Genomic DNA, 19,360 nt, shown 5'->3' on the forward strand with positions numbered 1-19,360 from the left:
ATTAATCAATAATTACATGTGCATGGCCCATTTTCATTTTTTCATCCTAAAATTTCTTAGTGAACACATTTTGTAAAGCTTATACCACTGATTTACCTCCTATAAGCAAGGCCAGCACATGACATCTGAAAGAAAAACAAAAACCTGCAAATCAAAGGTTAATTCATAATTTCCTTTCAGATGCCTAAGAATAAGAATTAGTCAGTGTTAATGAAAACAGCCCCAGGTAACTTGCAACATTTTCTTTCCGTGAAAATTGCAGTCTTTTTTTCAGAGCCTAAATGGAAGCCTGTCTTTTAATATCTGTAAATACCTCGAAAATGCAATTTTTTTTTTTTTCTTTTGAGACAGAGTCTCGCTCTGTCACCCGGGCTGGAGTGCAGTGGTGCGATCTCGGCTCACTGCAAGCTCCGCCTCCCAGGTTCACGCCATTCTCCCGCCTCAGCCTCCTGAATAGCTACGACTACAGGTGCCCGCCCCCACGCCCGGCTAATGGTTTGTATTTTTAGTAGAGACCGGGTTTCACCATGTTAGCCAGGATGATCTAGATCTCCTGACCTTGTGATCCGCCCATCTCGGCCTACCAAAGTGCTGCGATTACAGACATGAGCCACCACGCCCAGCCTGAAAATACATTTCTTTACCATCTTTTATCCTTTCCTAGTCTGCCAATCCTTTTGCAATAGAAAATCTTGGGAGATTGGTTGGGATTAAAACCTCAAACTCTTCACCTCACTAGTGTTACAGTTCAATCCCCTTTGAGAGGAGGCCCTTCATGGGAAGGAATTACAGGCTGTTGCGATGCATGTTCATCAAAAACATCTGAAAGAACATCACTATGTGATTGTGCTAATACTTTATGTAAGTTTGTACATAAGTAAGTTGGAGATTTGGTGGGGGTGGAGTGCTTCTTAATTCTAGCTAAGGGAAAATACTCGCAACAAATATTCAGGCAACAAACATTCAGTCTACAGTAAAGTTTTTTCCCTTTGCTGAAACTTTTAGGTTTTTAAAGAAAGAGTCTTACTCTGTAACCCAGGTTGGCATGCAGTGGCGCGATCTCAGCTCATTCCAACCTCCACCGCCCAGGTTCAAGCGATTCTCCCACCTCAGCCTCTCTAGTAGCTGGGATTACAGGCGCATGCCAATATGCCCAGCTAATTTTTGTATTTTTAGTAGAAATGGGGTTTCGTTTACCATGTTGGTCAGGCTGGTCTTGAACTTCTGACTTCAAGTGATCTGCTCACCTTGGTCTCACAAAGTGCTGGGATTACAGGCGTGAGCCACCACGGTGCCCGGCCTGAAACTTTTAGTTAAGTCATTTAAGAGAAATAGAAATAAAAGACAAAAAATGGCAGTACGGTTTTACACAAAAATCTGGAATATCAGAAAAAGACTAAAGTTCATTTAAAACTTATTTCTGCCACTGGTTTTAGGGCTTTTATCCATACAACTTGAATATTTTGCATTTCATGGCCTTTTTTCTTTCCCCTTTTTGCTCAAGAAGTGAAAAGGGGGCAATGATCTTGACACAGGACAGGGACGTAGCAAAACTCAGCTTCCAAGTAGGTTAAATCAGAAGTAATCATAACACACAAGGTAACATCCTATATATAAGGATCTCCAAGCACTGTAGAATAACAACATGACCACTTATTGGGTATCTACTATTCATCAATCTCTAGCATTCAATGAGGTATGCTATTTTCAGATAACTGTAAAAAACATTAGTTGAAACCTTAGCATATTGTAGAAAGGGTTAAGGGGTGAGGCTAAAAAGATAGTGAGCATATTATAAATTCTTTTTTTTTTTTTTTTTTTTTTTGAGACAGAGTCTCGCTCTGTCACCCAGGCTGGGGTGTAATGGTACAATCTCAGCTCACTGAAACCTCTGCCTCTCCAGTTCAAGTGATTATCCTGCCTCAGCCTCCCGAGTAGCTGGGACTATAGGCACATGCCACCACGCCTGGCTAATTTTTGTATTTTTAGTAGAAACAGGGTTTCAACATATTGGCCAGGATTGTCTCGATCTCTTGACCTCGTGATCCGCCTGCCTTGGCTTCCCAAAGTGCTGGAATTACAGGCATGAGCCACCACACCTGGCCATAAATTCTTTACATACATTTAAAGAGTTCGGATGTGGTCATAAGGGGTTTGAAGATAGAGGCAAAACACATTCAGATTTAAGTTTTAGATAGAGGAGAAGCTCCAGGGAAAATAAGAAATGTCTGGCTTAAGAACAAGATGCCTTTTGTTTCAAAGCTTGCAAGGAGCTCACTAATACCAGAGCACTGTCAGTCATTACAAAAGTCATCTCACGAATGGTTGCTCCCTTTGATCAGTCATTTTCCAAGACTCAGGTGAAATTACTATTGCCTCCAGAAGTCTTCTCTGAATTTAACGTACAGTAACAACTCCTCTAAATCCTGTACCTATGGTTTATGGCCCTGGTTTACCATTGTGTATTGTATTTTACATAAAAAGAACTTTTTACTTCAAATATAATTCTAAGAGAAATTCTACCATGTAAATAAGATTTTAAAATAGATTTTGGTTTGTTTGAGGAAGAGAGAGCTACAGCCATCCACACAACCTCTTGAGCCACAGCTGGACAGCCTGTGAAATCCATCAGCAGACTCCAGGATTCCATGAAATGCTTTTGGAAAACTGATGGTCTCCAAATCACATCCTGCCTCGTGGTTTGTTTTAACTGCACTGTGTTAGTTAAGTGATGGATCAATACTAAATTTCTACGTACTATAAGTATATCACTAGCAGATTTTTAATGAATAACCCAAACACTGCTATGTTTCTACTAGGTATTCAGAAATCCTTTCTAAATGAAATGATATACCATAAAATAAACACTAAATTTTCATAAATTAACTACAATTGTTTCCATGAATTAAACATTGTCTACTGCTTATAAACACTATGTTCAGAAAAAGCATCTCGGATCCTGCCTCAAATTAGAGTGTATTATGTGATATAAAGAGCATGGGTTTGGAGGTCAGACTCACTTTCATAAGCTATGTGAGCCTGCCTTAAATTTTACTTTCTTTCTCTGCAAAGAGAGGGCACTGGTAATGACATTTAATCCCTGGTTCTTTGCTGTAACTGACTGAGTTAAGCAGAAAAGTAGTTTGTTAAAGGGACCTTGGAAAGCTCAGAATTGTTGGGAGCACTGATTAACCAGGGTAGAAGCTAAGGATCAAGAAAAAGACACAGCTAATCTACGAGAAAAGACCTGTTGAGAGAGACAGAGAGAGACAGAGAACACATCCAAGGGAGTGAGACCTTACTTGACTTATGCTCTTAATAGCAGGTGCAATTGATTTTTACAATCTAGATCACTGGCCTGTGCCCTACAGTACATGAAGTGAGGAGTGTTAGGCATTTCAGCTGCCATACTACCAAGCAGTCTTTGTCCTCAACCAAGACTTAAGACAGAAGATTCCTTATACATAAAAAAGAATTCAGAAACTGGGGGACAAAAACAAAAATCTACCCGACCTATCTGACACGAATGTTTATAAGTGATGTGAGCAAAAATGTAAAAGGACTTTGTGAACTATAAAATTCTAGATAAATTATTATTTTTAGTTGATGGCTCCTCCTTGCTTGACAAGGTGAGATCCCAGACAGTTTGGAGGGGCTAATGTCATTCAAGGGAACCTGAGATGTGTTCTTTTTTTCTCAATCTGTCATGAAAAACACATAATATCCCTGCTGAACTCTATTTAGTCTTTACTGAGTTTATAGCCCAAGGCAAAAGCAGCCAAAGTTTTTTTGGAAGACAAAGTTATTCTTCGTTTACCCACCCAAATCATACATCAAGCTTCTCAAAGCTGTAGAATGGCTCACAGGAAGACCAAATAAGCAGTTCTTGTATACTGCATTTTAAAAATTATTGTAACAACATGACAATAACTTTTCAAGTACAAACATGTAGTGTTTGTCCATGGCTCAGCATAGGCATGCTTTTATAGGTTATTGCTTAGTACATTCTCTTAGCATATAATAGAATTATTAAGTTTTATTAAACAATTTACCTAGCAGTTACTTGGGCCTCCCTTCCTCATACACATTTTCCTGTTCTCCTCCAAATATATGTCTTAGAAATCTATGAGTACGTACTATCCATATGTATTTCAGAAATCTATAACTTTGTTAAGAAAAACATTTTGTGGCCGGGTGTGGTGGCTCACGCCTGTAATCCCAGCACTTTGGGAGGCTGAGGCAGGTGGATCACCTGAGGTTGGGAGTTCGAGACCAGCCTGACCAACATGGAGAAACCCTGTCTCTACTAAAAATACAAAATTAGCCAGGTGTGGTGGCACATGCCTGTAATCTCAGCTACTCAGGAGGCTGAGGCAAGAGAATTGCTTGAACCTGGGAGGTGGAGGTTGAGGTGAGCTGAGATCGCGCCACTGCACTCCAGCCTGGGTGACAAGAGTAAAACTCTGTCTAAAAAAAATAAATAAATAAAAGGAAAAAGAAAATCATTTTGTGAATATAAGATATGGGTAGCATCCTTAACTAAGTACTTTGTTAGTATGACATCTCCCTAACCAAAGACAAGGGAAAAAAAACCCTGACATCACAGATATAAAGAAGTTCTGGGTATTTTTTTTTTGTTTCAACCACGATGTATTAAACATGTGTTAGTATACCCTATAACTGAAGTAAGTTTTACAGTGGGGATTCTAACAGAAGCTTATAAAAACACAATGAGAAAATGGGATGAACATAAATGGAATGAACTGATGTAAGAACAGTATCTGAAAACATGAAATATAAAAGAACAGAAATATAATTTGCAATTGCTTACCTCAATACCTCCTCATATTTGCATTCGGCCTACAAAGATTTCAACAAATGTGAACACACCTCCAAATATAACAGTGAAATTGGTATTGTTCCTGCACTCCATGTTATGGAATGTGGTTCTACTAAAACAATGCCACTAGTATTTCTCCCTGCAAAGGGCTGAGCAATTTGATATGAAAATCAACCCATGGAAGAATTGAACCCCAGTTGCTGTGGCATCTCCGTACTGGAAAAACCCAGTCACAATGATGGGGCTCCTATTGTCCCAGGAATGGCATCATTCAATGTATGGGTGATAAAGTGAAAGCATGGTTGTCAGTGGAGCTGCATCTAAGATTGTTTCTGACTTTGGGGATTTCCCTTCCCTCTTTACGAATTAAATTTCAACAAAGCCAAGTATCCTAACTCTTTGATCTCTTCAATTCAAACTGCAGTTCCCCTTGGATGCTCCACTGTCCAACCTATCCCATTACTTCTTATGCGATACACGAGATGGGTGGATAAGAGAAGAAAACAATCAAGTGTTTTTGTTTCAAGTATAACAACACCTATTTCCCACTCCTTTGGAAAACATTAAAGGGATTTGTCATTCTTCAGGAAAAATAAATTTTATGAAAGAGTATGACATTCAATGAAATTAACGACACAGGTCACAATTAAGACCGCTGACCAATGTGAATTCAAATCAGATCACCTAGCATAAATTAAAATGAACCGGTCCCAAGACAGAGGCAACTGCTAGAGACAAACGTGTCCCTCTGACTCTGCAGAGTAACAACATAATACTAGAGCCTATGGGAAGATCAGGGTATCAGGATAGTGGAAAAAGAAAGGGATATGTGACAACCTGATACTTGGGGCAGGGGAGCTGAAGGGCTGGAGAGAAAATGAGAGTCTATGTATGGTAATTGGGACAGGCATGGGAGGGGGTGTGATCCTTTGAGAATGAACCTCAGAAGGAGGGAATACCAACCAAGAGCAAAAAGGTCATACAAAAATGTTAGCAGTCAGCTCATCTCAGCTCAGGATGTCACCACAAGGGATTTTATCTGCAATTCATGCAAATTCAAATGCATTTACTAGCATATGTAAATTACATGCAGCTGGTGCGTGGATGTCTAAAAATAGGAAGTGGTGAACTGTTAACAAAGGTCACTGTTTTCTAAAATTCATGAGATGGCAGCTTCGGATGAGAGTGGAGAAGGAGGGGATTCAGGAGAATTGGCAGGGATTCCACAGGTACCCTACTGCTCTTCTTAATTCCTTGGAGCTATTTTAGGTGTTGTATAGGCAAGAGAATTCATCACAATTCCCCACATAGGACATATCCTCACTATCCCATCCCCTTCTTAGGGTAAAAGGAGGTTTCTGATTTTCACAGGCTCTTCTTTGGCTCAGTCTTTTCCTCCTACAGAGAATCTTTCTTCCACAGCCCACATTTCCGGAGGGACTCACAAAGGTTGTCGCTGAAGTGCAAAAACATTGCAAAAGTGTCTTTTATTTTATGTGATTCCAACCTCAAAGAATCCATATCTCCAAATAGAGAAATACGAAAACTAACCACCTGCCCTCTGAGAATTAGACTAAAACCTTATCTCTGCTTACTGTCACCTGTAACAATATTAACAACATTGTACCTGTGGTACTTCTATATAGTTTCCAAAAACCTTTTGTTTATATTATCACCAGCCGGAACTCATTCAAGTTTAATTAAACAAACAAACAAACATACATGTCAACATATCTGAGTAGAACTGTTTGAGAACAAAGAGACCCAAACTCCAGCTTCTCCAAGACATTCTCCAACAGACCAAATGTGAAGTTTTCCCTTTCCTTTGTTTGGCTTTTTTCCCCTCACTATAAAGCTTTCCCAGTCCTGTGTCTGCTTTTGAGTCTCTCTGCAAGTGATGGTGGCTGACTCCTTGCTATTCCAAGCTCTGAACAGTGTCTTGTCTCATTTGGGTGGCCTTCAGTTACTTCCACAAAATGAATACCACTGTGGAGTCAAATTTATATAATCATTTACTGTAAAAAATAATCTTTGTTACTTGTTCAAAGTTACGCATACACATGGTATTAGGAAACGACGCAGACCAATCCCTTCTCTCTGGAGAAACAGGGACCTGAGTACCAGCACTTGGTACAGCCAAGTTATTAAGTGCTTACTGAACACAATGCTGAAAATTCTGGTGATTCTAGTTCTCCATTGATAGTAAACTTACTGAAGCTTGTGCTCTGCACAAGAATTGATTTCTCATCTACTCATCTACTTGACCACCGATTAATTTAGTTATGCAGGTAATCAGACAGTGTGAGAACAAACAAGCTCAAATTCCGATTCCGCCATTCAGTGATGTTAGGCACGTTATTTAACCTCTCTAGATTTTCACTCCGAATGTGGGTTGTTGTGAGTAGTAAATGAGACAACATGAAGATGTACTAATTTTGTTAGCAGTTGTTTACATTGCACTCAAATAGAGTCAAATAGCAACCCCAGACATTTGTAGGTGTTTTGGTTGTTTAATTGGAACAGGAACATGGAGAAACTGATATGGTGAGGAAGGTTCTGAGAAGAATGCTTCTCCAAGGTCACAGACATAGTCAATAAAAAGGCTGGGGCTGGTACCTAGGTCTCCTCTAAAAGCAGAATATTTTTTCCTCTATCACCCTGCCTTCTTTGGTGAAGTATTTTATGAGAATCAAATATGTTGTAATCTAAAGGACATATTTTCTTCCTTTCCACTTTTATTTAAATAGCCTACAGACCCAATGTTATTCACCTTTTATTAAGGATTATAATTAAAATGCATACCTATCATTGGTATTAAACACACATACACATAAACAAATACTTAAATACACTGGAACAGAAAGCTTGCATTGTAATTAACTAAATTGCTAGAATATAAAAATTATAACCTTTCTTTTAGCTTATAAAAATAAAATTCTAACTTTAGTTCTTTAACTGAGAAGCTGTATGATATGAATAGTAGGGTAACCAATACCTAAACAATATTTTGGTAATGCTAAAATGAATAATCTATAAGCTTGAGGTTTATTTATTTTTTCAGCATGGTCTTCTGGTAGCTGTACAGGGAGAGAAAAAAAAATAAAATAAGGCTTTTTTCTCCTCCTTGTTCAGCAACTAACCTGAGTATTCACTGGCTGATGAGATCTGAAAATTCTTAGATGTCTTCTCCAATGTTTAGTAATGAAATAAACAAAAAACTGCTATTGTTGACCTCTCAAGGGCCTCAGTCTCCACATCTTACAGATTTCTACACATAAGGAAAAAAGAAAATATAAGGATGCAAGAGAAGGTTAGAAGGGAAGATTAAAAGAGAAAGCTAATTAAATACACCTGTCTGGAAAACCTGTTTAAATGCTTAATCCATTATTTAAAAAGGATACTTATCTCTTTCCTTTACTGCAATTTCCATCTGCTTTAGAGGCCCCAGGAATTTGTAAGTCTGTTTTTTAAATAAGAAATTTAAATTCAAGCAACTATCAAGTATTCATGTCAATAATACACTGAGTTAGCATAAATTACACTCATACTTCATTTGAACCTATAACATCAATCAGACCCTTTATCAAAACTGAAGTTCCCAAATCCGGAGAACATACTAAAATTGGCAAAGAGAAAAATAAGCAGTTCCGAAGAATGCATCATCATGATTATGAGCCTGGGAGTAATTAACGCATTGTTTTACAAAGATGAATATTTACACTGTAGGTAACAGGTATATAGGAATTTGAGGTTAGATAATCATTTTCTATATTTACTTGGCTTTCATTAAAGAATAAACAGGTATTTAGACAACTGCCATGAATTTAGTTCATTCTCAGTGGTATTTAAACATTTTTCCTTTTATTCTACCAAAGATACCAGGATAAAGAACATACTCATGTCAGTCAAGGGCCTATCAGGAAAACACTGGGCTCTTTTACAATGGGAACCCTGAGAAGAATTTATTCAAGGGGCTTGAATTTATTGACTCGAATTTAGTCAAGGGACTTCCCAAACCCAATGGGAAGACAGAGGGCAAGACAGACAATTAATGCGGTCCCTCAAAGTCAGCCTTCTGGGATACAGAGCAGAAATGGAAGGTCAGAAAAAAAGATATCTAGCACAAAGGACCACTTTATATAACACCATTTAATAGGTCAGCAACTTCAATTCGGACACATTTTGCTCATTCATCTAGATGAACCGATCAAGGTCAGTACTCTTGTAATTATTCTAAGAAAGAACAAATAGACATTTTATATCCCAAACTAAACTGAAAATCAACTTAGTATATGTTCTTGCCTTTCTATTTCCTACTCTGACAAATGTGACCCCATCTATGATTTTAAAAAAGTTTTATAAAAGAAATAGTAAGTTCCCAGGTGCTGAGAAACTGATTGGAGGGCTAACCAGCTCATACCATGGGGGGTGAGAGAAGGCACCACTAGGAAAGTGACATGCATTAGAGGTAGAGGAGGAATTCTCCAAGTGTAGATGGTGGAAGGATGAACAGTTGGAGCACATTAGAGGAATGACACGAATCCTGTAGGGCTGACGAATGGAGGAGGAGGAAGAAGAGGAAGAGGAGGAGGGGATAGATAGAGTAAAATAGAATAAGGAAGGGAATGGATCCTGAAGAGTCTTGTATTTTTAATACATGTCAAGATATTAAAGGAGTTTAATGTTCTTATTTTGGTTCAGAAATATCACTCAGACAGCAGGATGGGGGAAAACCAGAAACAAGAAAATGACTTAATGGACTCTTACAAGGATATAGGTAAGAGAAGGGGAATAAACATAGTGGCTAGTGTGGGTGGCTGGGGGTTTGTGTCTAAGGCTTTTGAGAGCTACTACAGAGGAGGAATTAAATGGTGTGAATTGTCAGGACTTACTGACTAACAGTTGTTGAGATGAAGGGGAAGGGATGGCTGGCTTCTGGTCTGAAAGAAGTCTTTTCCTGTTACACACTGCAATTTTCCATGGAAGGCCACTTCCCAGAACCTACATGATGATCAAAGATGTTACTTACTTCAGTGTAATGTATCATGAACTTGTATGTATAGAAATGAATTTTCTAAAATATTTGCTGTAGATTCTTTCATGAATAGAACATCTACAGCTATCACTATGATCTGAATGTTTGTGTCCCTCCAAAATTCATGTGTTAAACTCTAATCCCCAACATGCTGGTGTTAAGAGGTGGGCCTTTGGGCAGTGGTGACTAGGTCATGAAGGTGGAGCCCTAGGGAATGGGATTAGTGCCCTTTTAAAGAGGCCTGAGGGGCTTGTTTGCCCCTTCTACCACGTGAGGACACAGCAAGAAGGCACCATTTCATGAGGAACGAGTCCTCAGCAGACAACAAAATGGCTGGTGCCGTGATCCCAGGTTCCAGAACTGAGCATTACATTTCTATTACTTATACATTACCCAGTCTATTTTGTTATAGCAGCCTCAGCTAAGACAGCTGTGTATGGAAAGTGTCAGATTTTTTTTTTCCACAATTGCATGTTTGGTATACATTAAGGCTCTAGTAATGTACACTTCTAGTCCATGTTATCTAAATTCATTTGATAATCATTGATCAAGTATCTACTATGTAGTATATTGTAGATGTTATTTTGCAAAAGTATTAGAGAAAAAAATTTGAAAATATTTGAAAATCAAATCAGCCTCTGATACTGACCCTCATTTTCTTTAAGTTTTGTCTGACCTACTAAGCTATACTATAACTTTATCTTAACATATTTGGCCAAATCCTTGGTATGAAGAAAAAATGTGTGTACTTGTTAAGGCCACAGACCTATAGTGTGTGTGTTTTTTTTTTTCTCTAGTACTATTATAATAAGTTAACATATTTCCCCCATATGTGGAAAATGCTGACTATACCTATTGGCTTTGCTTTGGAACACTATTTCCTCACAACAGTCCTTGTCTACAGAAATGGGAAAGAGAAGGACACACTTTGGTTTCTGCAACATGGCAACACTCGTAAAAGAAATGATGTGTGAAAAGAAACTAAAGAACCAGAAGAGATTTACTTCCATTCACCCTGGTTAAATCTTCCTTGAAACGGAGATAAGAAACAAAATGAAAAATCTATTCCTTTTAGAAAATGAGTCTTTAACCCAGAGGTTGGTTTATTTTGAAAAGGAATTAGACTCTGGGCCCAAATATACCACTCTTTCAAAATATAATGCCGTGGTTTCAGCTCCTACTAAATGTTGCTATGACTTTTAAGCAGAGAACTTCTAAGAGGAAGTAACCTAGGGAAGGGCTGATCTAACTCAGACATCAATAATTCATTTTATTGGAAATAGGAGTAGTAGTATGAAATGCCAGCAGACTGTTTCATTTGTAGGGAGGCATTTTCTATTTTAAGCCTAGAACAATGCAGTCAGCTTTATTTGGCAAGCTAATATGAATGGAGGCAAAGCTGAATCAAAGGATGGATTTTTATGGTCTCTTCTAATCACACTATTTCTTTAGCATCAGTTATTTAAATCTGACATGCCACCATTTGGGAACTTGTAAAAGTGACGAGAAAGGGATTTTTATAACTTTTGTACTTCAGAGGTGATTTCCCTCACTCCAAAGCCTTGGCACTAGAAATGTAATCATGCAAGTCTAAGAGAGACAATTTGCATAGTTTTGAGGCTAGATCCTCTATTAGTATTAAAAACCCTTCAGGCATTAGAGTTTCTTACTACATTTTCTCCCAATTCAGCCCATTAATAATCTATATTATTTCATCATTGATTCCCTAGGTATTTAGCATAGAGCCACTTGCCAAGCAGTGTCTTAATGAATACTGCTTGAATGAATAAACAAATGCAGGCAAGTATGACATAATTCCAAATATGTTCTGAAGTCTACTGGTCTGATTGTACAGTGAGGAGGCACTTGCATAGCACATGCCTCAACTTCCTTATTCTGATGATAATTACAAATTCCTCACCTTCACTATTTTGTATCAAATTCAAGGACTCATGTTTTACCAAGGGAGATGGGAAAATGGAATTAAAGAAAAACAGACTTACTGTAGACGGAAGAGTCACAACTCCCAGCCCCAAGGAAGCAGACAAACCTGTCTCAACTTCTAACCCTGGAAATAAACCCTAAATCTTAATTTAAATTTGAAGTGTTCATAAGCACACATATTTTGAGATAACTGTAATTTTTAACTAGTTATCAAGAATTAGATATATGAATAGAACACATAATTACAACAATAACAGCTGTAATTATGTAGTATCTATTATGTAGTAAACTTGGTATTTTACACATTTTATTGATAATCTTTAGAGGTATTTATTTTATTTTATTATTTTTATTATTTTATGAGACAGGGTCTTGCTCTGTCACCCAGTCTGGAGTGCAGTGGCACAATCTTGGCTCACTGCAACCTTGACCTCCTAGGCTCCAACCTTGACCTCCTAGGCTCAAGCAATCCTTCCACCTCAGCCTCCCAAGTATCTGGGACCACTGCTGCATGCCATCACATCTGGCTATTTATTTATTTATTTAGTAGAAACAGGGTCTCCCTAGGTTGCTCAGGCTGGTCTCAATCTCCTGGACTCAAGTGATCCTCCTGCCTTGGTATCCCAAAGTACTGGGATACAAGTGTGAGCCACTGTGCCCAGCCTAGAAGGAAGTATTATTATGCCCATTCTAGAGACTTTCTAAAAAGTACTGAAAGCTCAGAGTTGTTAGCTCAAAAGACCACAAGATAATCAAGGAGAGCCAGAGCTAAAAGTCAACTCCTCCAAACTACAAAGCTACTCATTTCCTAACTCTAGGTGACCGCTATCCAAACAGAGTTATTTATCTGTGGATCCATGCTTAAAGATAGATCCACTGATCATATCCATTATTACGGTCTAATGAGCAAAGAGGGCATTTTAATCCTAAATGCCTGACTACATGCTCTTGGTCAGCTGAGGGAAAAAAAAATCAGGCAGAACTACTGAGAGGAGCTAATGGTACATCTATACCCTCAGGGCACTGCTGACTTCCATAAAACAGAGGTAGGGAGTTATACCTGTGAAAATTCCATATTTCACTGTCAAGATGGCAAACCTAAGCACACATTGTGAACAATGTCTGTGTCCTCCAACAATCAATCCCCCACTGTACTCAATGAACCATGACCAGTGCTTAGGATGGGTCAAAGTGGGACACACTAGAATACCCCAGATGAACATGACTGTCATGATTCTTCTTGAACAAGGGTCTTGGGAAGTGGCCAAGTTTAAAAGAAATCCTTAGGAAAAAAAAAAAAACAAAACAGTTTTAAAAGGATAGACTATAAAAAGCCATCAAAGCAAATATTCAAAGAATTGTCTTTACATATAGACATTATAATCCAGACTACAACACATATTCGGCTTACTTAATGTATTAAAATCATGCAGGAAACACTGTTAAGTATAAAATGGTTTTTAACTTTCTTTTGGTTATACTCATATAAATTTGTTATTAGTATGTGTTACAAAATTGTGTAAGATTCCTATAATTCTGGTATGTCTCAATACATGTCATCAGTAATAATTATAATTGTTATATTGAATTATTGTGTGTCACATAGTTAACAAATTTCCTTGTCAAGTGTGTCTTTGACTGTGGCTTCCCTAAAATATTTTTGTCATCCATAGATAACTGTTGTCTTGATTTGGTCCTCTTTAGAAGATGGTTTTATAATCGGCTATAAAACTTTAATAGGTGCTCTTGAACGCAAGTTTCTGATAACTTTGGATATTATGACATTAGAATAAAGGAAAAAAAAACTTTCAGGACTCTCGCAGAGAGCTAAAATGTTTATGAATATCCAGCAGAACAGGAGTTAACTAAATGGACTGAACTAACAGAAAACTGAAGTAAATATTTTAGATTTTTTTTTTTTTTTTTGCTTAAAGTGTTGCTGATCCTTTTTGTTTTTCAGAGACAAAAACACTTTTCTTTTGAGCTATTTCCAGCTTTTAACAATTGAGTAAAGTATACTCCTGTGGACAAAATTTAGAGCATATTTGATTCTCTCTACCTAATTTCTCCAGAATTTAGAAACTATCTGTGAGTATTCTTAACTTATGGCAATACAGTTATTTGCATAAGTGCAATAAGAATGTTTTCTTTTGAACAGGACACAGTTGAAGAAACTGGTTATTTTACCAAGGCTTTGACTGGAATGGTATGCTTTCCTTTAAGGAATCAAACTTGACTTGTAAAGTCAATAATAGCCCCTTAGGAAAACTTGCCTCAAACCTTGCCTACATAGTTCCTTTACAGGGTGCCTGACCTGTGGTAAGTAAAGAATGCCACTTTCTGACAGGCCCAGGAGCCCTAAGTTACCTTGGGACCTCAAGAGGACAGAAATTTACCCAACTGACAGGTATTAGAGGGTAAAAACCCATGGCTGGGCTTGGCTTTAAAAAATTCTTATGTGAGATTCCTTATGGAACACAGTTCCATCAAAGCCAATTTTAAAAGCCTATGTAAAAAATAATTACTCTTGCTGCACCTTATGCAAATAATCAGGCCAAGCATAAAAAAACTAAAGTTTATTTGTAAATAAATCAGTCCTATCATGATTTGTTTTAATAAAAATAAGGACTGGAAAGAGAAAAATTATGTTCCCAAAACTACAGTACACCTGTTGTTAGTTGTTTTTGAGATTTCATTTTTATTTTTCTTCAATTTAAACTAAATCCTAAATTTTTGGTGGACTTTAAGTCCCCAAACTAATGCTTTCAAATCTTTACTTTTAAAACTGGGAATTGCACTCCTTATCCTAAAACTCATTATTTACCTTATAGTACACTGTCTGCTTAAATGCTGTACTAAAACTATAGATGAGAATACTAACATCTTTGTCATGGAAGCCTTGGAACCCCAGCCTGGCCTGAGTGAGTACGGTCAGATAGCTCAGACAGCAGCAAAGCAGTTCCACTCCTCTCACCTTGGGGTCAACACCTACCCCACTATGCCCCTATCAGCAAGAAGAAGTCAGAGTGATCGATGGTCTTTTCCCGTCTTCATAGACCACACTTTAAGAATAAGGTGCTATGAAACCCAAAGGGAGGGATTGGAATCACCTTTGCAAAAATTATAACTGAGAAAATTATGAACAGTGAAAGAGATCAGACCCAACCGACTTCTCCATCTTGCTTCTAACCTTTAAGCTGTCCTTGTTGATTCCTGGGTGTGGGCCAAACTAAATTTGGGAAGAAATTCAGTTCATGGTTTAACCCTGAAACAAAACTGATAATAGCCCTCTCCTGAAAAGACTCCCTTCTTGGCTGGGGACCAGTCTGCCTTTGCAGGACTAACAATTTAGCTACAAGACTAGAAATGACAGTTTAGGGGTCATGCAGCCTCTGGCTCTGAGAGTGTGAAACTCCCCAAATTGCTCCTGGAGATAACATCACTGTTGTAAAACCTAAGATCAATGCTTGAGGTATTTTGCAGACCCTGCACTCGATGGATCAGCTGACACCACCCAGACCGATAATCTGGCTCAACCATTTCTGCCGTCCCACCCAGGAACAGAAGATGGCAAGAAAACCTCACTTCAGCCCCCTGTGATTCCATCTCCAACCTGACGAATCAGCAGTCCCCACTTCCTAAGTCCCTACCCACCAAATTGTCTTTAAAAACTCGGATCCCCATATGCTTGGTGGAGGCTGATTTGAGTAATAATGAAACTCCGGTCTCCAGCACAGGCAGATCTATGTGAATTACTCTTTCTCCATTGAAATTCCCCTGTCTTGATAAATTGGCTCTGTCTAAGCTGTGGACAAGGTGAACCCACTGGGCAGTCACAGTAAATCTGAAAGAAAACTATCCAGTTTAACGTAGGTCTCTGTTTGCTTGGAAAGTTCTGGAAAATTCTACCTATAGCAATTTGTGTATTAATGCTTTCACCACTGAATCTGATCTAGAAGATTTACTTGGTTGTTCATGTCAACCAGCAGCATGTTTCTAGTTATTTTGTTAAGCTTTCTTTGCCGACAGTAAAGAAAAACCACATAGGTACAGTGACAATTTTCTAGGTCATATGGTTTTATCTAAACTTACTGACTTAATCAAATAAACCTAGTTAAGAAATTTTTCCCTAAAGAAAAAAGCAGATCAGAAATAACAAAATAAATGGGCTAAACGGTTCTCTTTGCAACTTCTGTGTATGTAATGTAAATAAAACATGTAAATAAAAATTCACATGAAAGTATCTAAATTACAGCATTATCCTGAGGAGCTTCATAGTAAAAGGGAAAAAAATTAATTAATGTGATTTAGAGATTAGAAATATCTACTAATAATGTAAGGAATCTGGGTCATTACGTAAGCAAGAAAAACCATTCTCTCTTACTTGCCTGAGGAATGTTAAAATATTCTGTTATCAAATGGATGTGAATGTTGATTTGCATTCACCAAAAACCACAGCAGTAAACAGAAAGCATAACTGTGGTTAACCAGGTTTCTGTGCCTCTTGCCTGGGCGGGGGGAGAATAAGAAAGGTAATGCCTTCTTCAATTGGCGATAATCCTTCCAGGTATTTCAGGTATATTAGTGAAAAACACAATAACTACAGAGGAGAGAGGAGCAAAGGAGAAGTAAAATAAACTCTCAGGTGGGGACCTCAAATGCAGTATTCAATCATGTGTTGAATTTAACAGAACAAAGAATTCTTTTGGGAGGTACTTTGCTTGGCCTCTCCCTTCACCACCTCTGTCCCTAAACAAATGGGTCACAGGGCAATTACCATGTGAGGGGTCATCTCTTAGTCCCAGTCTCAAGATTTGGGAATGCTGAGCCATTCCTCAGGGCTCTCTCTGCAACCATTCTTTCTATATGGAGCATCCCTTTTTTCTTACTCAGAGGCTTCAGTGGAAAGACACTTGTTTATCTTGGAGCAAATTAAGAATCATATTGTTAGGCAGGAATCTAGACCTAACATGGCGGCGCTACCCGGCGTAGCAGGCCTTTTGTTAAAGACTCCCTTCACCCTTGTACACACCCGCAGACTTACATGCGTCAGAGTTCCGGCTGGGCAACCACACTCCCCCATGACCTGCAGCTCACCTGCATTCCACAAGTTTGTAAACAGCAGTTTCGGTTGACAGTTTCCAAAGACCCCTTCCTCATGACCCTTACTCAACTCCTGCCCTAGTAGTTTCAAGACCCCCCAGGCCCTGTTTGCACAATCAGCTTCCCTACCTCTCAGGCTGTAAGAAGGCCCTACCCTCCTCCCTCAGCGCGACTTCCTCGGCCCATGCCTTTGGATAGAGGAACCTCGCCTGCAAGCCCTAATAAAAGGCTATTCTCACTGCCATTTGCCTTGTGTCTTCGTTCCCGGTTCGGCTCCAGCCTCAGTTTACCTTTACACATGTTATCAAGGATTTTGAAGAAAATACTTCCCTCAGCATGAGCAGAAAACAAAGCTCCTTGCCAGCCACATGACAGCCACCCCTCACTTGGGCCTTACTTGTTCTCGTTGCTTGCATCATAACGAGGCATTGGGTCCAAGTCATTCCCATTCACGTCGCAACTTGCCAGAGCATCCTATAGCCACAGAGGAGAGAGCAAGGGAAAAGAAATGGACATTCATTAATTAGCCATTGACCCACAGGCTCATGCATTTTTAAATACATTTCTGCCAGAAAGTAATTAGGTTAACTAATACGCTCACAGTTCAGTGGTGTCAGGCCTTAGGGAGGGAGTGCTCATTCAGTGATAATTAGTGCTGTATTTTTCCCCCTTAAGGTGAAGAAGAACTCTACACAGACCAAAGAATTGCCTGGTTCATTCTTGCCAGCACTTTTCCCCCTCATACCTAGAATGACCCAGTTCATGAAATGTATATCTTTCAAAGACATCCTCATTACTACCTTTTCTCTCCTTGACTACCTAGGCACAAAGTGATTTATTCTCCATAGACTCTCTCCCTACTCCTTACTTGATTTCTTGAGTTTGCAACTTCCTTATCATAATATAGATTTCAGAAGACAAAAATCATTCACATATCATTGGCAAGCCAATTAACAATCAATATCAGATCTTTATTATGTCAGGTATCTTGGCACCGCTATTAGACAACCCTCCTCTATTAGATACAAACCAGATATTGTATCTACTATAAAGGAGTCCATGATTTAGACATTCTACTAATACCCATTGGCTTTTGGACCAACCAAAATGATGAACAGTTTTCCTACATTAAGATTTCAAAATAAGGAAATAGTATCTCCAAAACCAAAGTTGGATTTGCTTGTTTGCTTTTAAAAATGATTGTGAAAAATATCTGCAATACTGAAAAAAAAATTACTAGACTGTTACCATTTATCAAATTTATGTCACTGTAGCCAGCCTAATTTAACATGCTTTGAATTTTCTTTGATTGATTAATTGAAATAGGGTCTTCCTCTGTCACCCAGGCTGGAGCGCAGTGGCGCGATCACGGCTGGGCTCACTGCAGCCTTGATCTCCCACGCTCAAGCAATCTTCCTGCCTCAGCTCCTGAGTAGGTGAGACTATAGGCAGGTGCCACCATGCCCAGCTATTTTTTTTTTAACTTTTAGAAAGATACAAAAATATAAGAAGGGAAAAGAAGTGCTCAGAGGGAATACAAGAGATTAAGACCACAAGTGTATGGGGTCACTAGAATAATTTGGCAGAAGTTTCTTTCTATGTAGGTTAGTTGGCTATAAGAAACATATCTTACTATCAAATGAAAAATGGGCTGCTTCCACCTTCTAGCCTGGAATAATGTGGTATTATTGGGACCCCTTCTCTGGAGTATAATCTGGCTTATTTTCAGTTCTGGTGGTCTTCTGTTGAGTGGCTTGGTCTCTCTCTTTCTCTCTCCTCATTTTTTTTACTTTTATTAGAGGTAAGGTCTCGCTGTTTTCCAGGCTGGTCTCAAACTACTGAGCTCAAGCAATCCTCCTGCTGCAGCCTCCCCAAATGCTTGAATTACAGGTGTGAGCCAGTGCACCTAGCCTGAATGTTCTTATACTTTATTATTATTCCTAATTTCAATGTTAGTGAAAGTAAACACTATCTTGATTTTCTGTCTTTATCAAAGGCTCTTCTTTCTGAAAATAACTTTTAGAACATAAAGACTGAAATGTTTAGGGAAATCAAGCAAAATATATATTGTATATACAGGTGGTAAGTTCCTGCTTCCTGTGCAAAAGAGGCTCGACGGATCTGCTTAGTGTCCTTTAGAGCACGAAGGCTTCAGAGTGTATCTAATGTATCTTACTAATTTTACTGGTAAGGAAAAAGAGGCCTGAAACAGAGGACCAACCAAAATGATAAACAAAGTTTTCCTACACCAAGATTTCAATATGAAGAAACAGTATCGCCAAAACCAAAGTTGGATCTGCTTGTTTGCCTTTAAAAGTGATTAAACAAATCCAGACTGGAAGGAACCTAAGTCTTTGACATGTTACCCAACGTGCTTTCTCTACTCCCCACCAGGTCCAGCATAAAGAAGAAGCAAGAGGGCGCCAATCATGCTAATT

The 19,360-nt window shown here is 38.6% G+C and overlaps 1 protein-coding gene across 4 annotated transcripts in view; it reads right to left on the reverse strand.

Moving 5' to 3' along the window:
- LOC105498700 (proprotein convertase subtilisin/kexin type 5) overlaps positions 1-19,360 on the reverse strand; it is a 469,848-nt gene that overhangs the window by 314,488 nt on the left and 136,000 nt on the right. For all 4 annotated transcript variants that reach the window (XM_071077655.1, XM_011770951.2, XM_011770953.2 and 1 more), the window contains exon 5: positions 17,320-17,396. In XM_071077655.1, coding sequence (XP_070933756.1) covers positions 17,320-17,396 — 77 coding nt within the window. The remainder of the gene's footprint in view (positions 1-17,319; positions 17,397-19,360) is intronic.

This window comes from Macaca nemestrina, chromosome 14 (assembly GCF_043159975.1).
Source record: "Macaca nemestrina isolate mMacNem1 chromosome 14, mMacNem.hap1, whole genome shotgun sequence".
Lineage (NCBI taxonomy): Eukaryota > Metazoa > Chordata > Mammalia > Primates > Cercopithecidae > Macaca > Macaca nemestrina.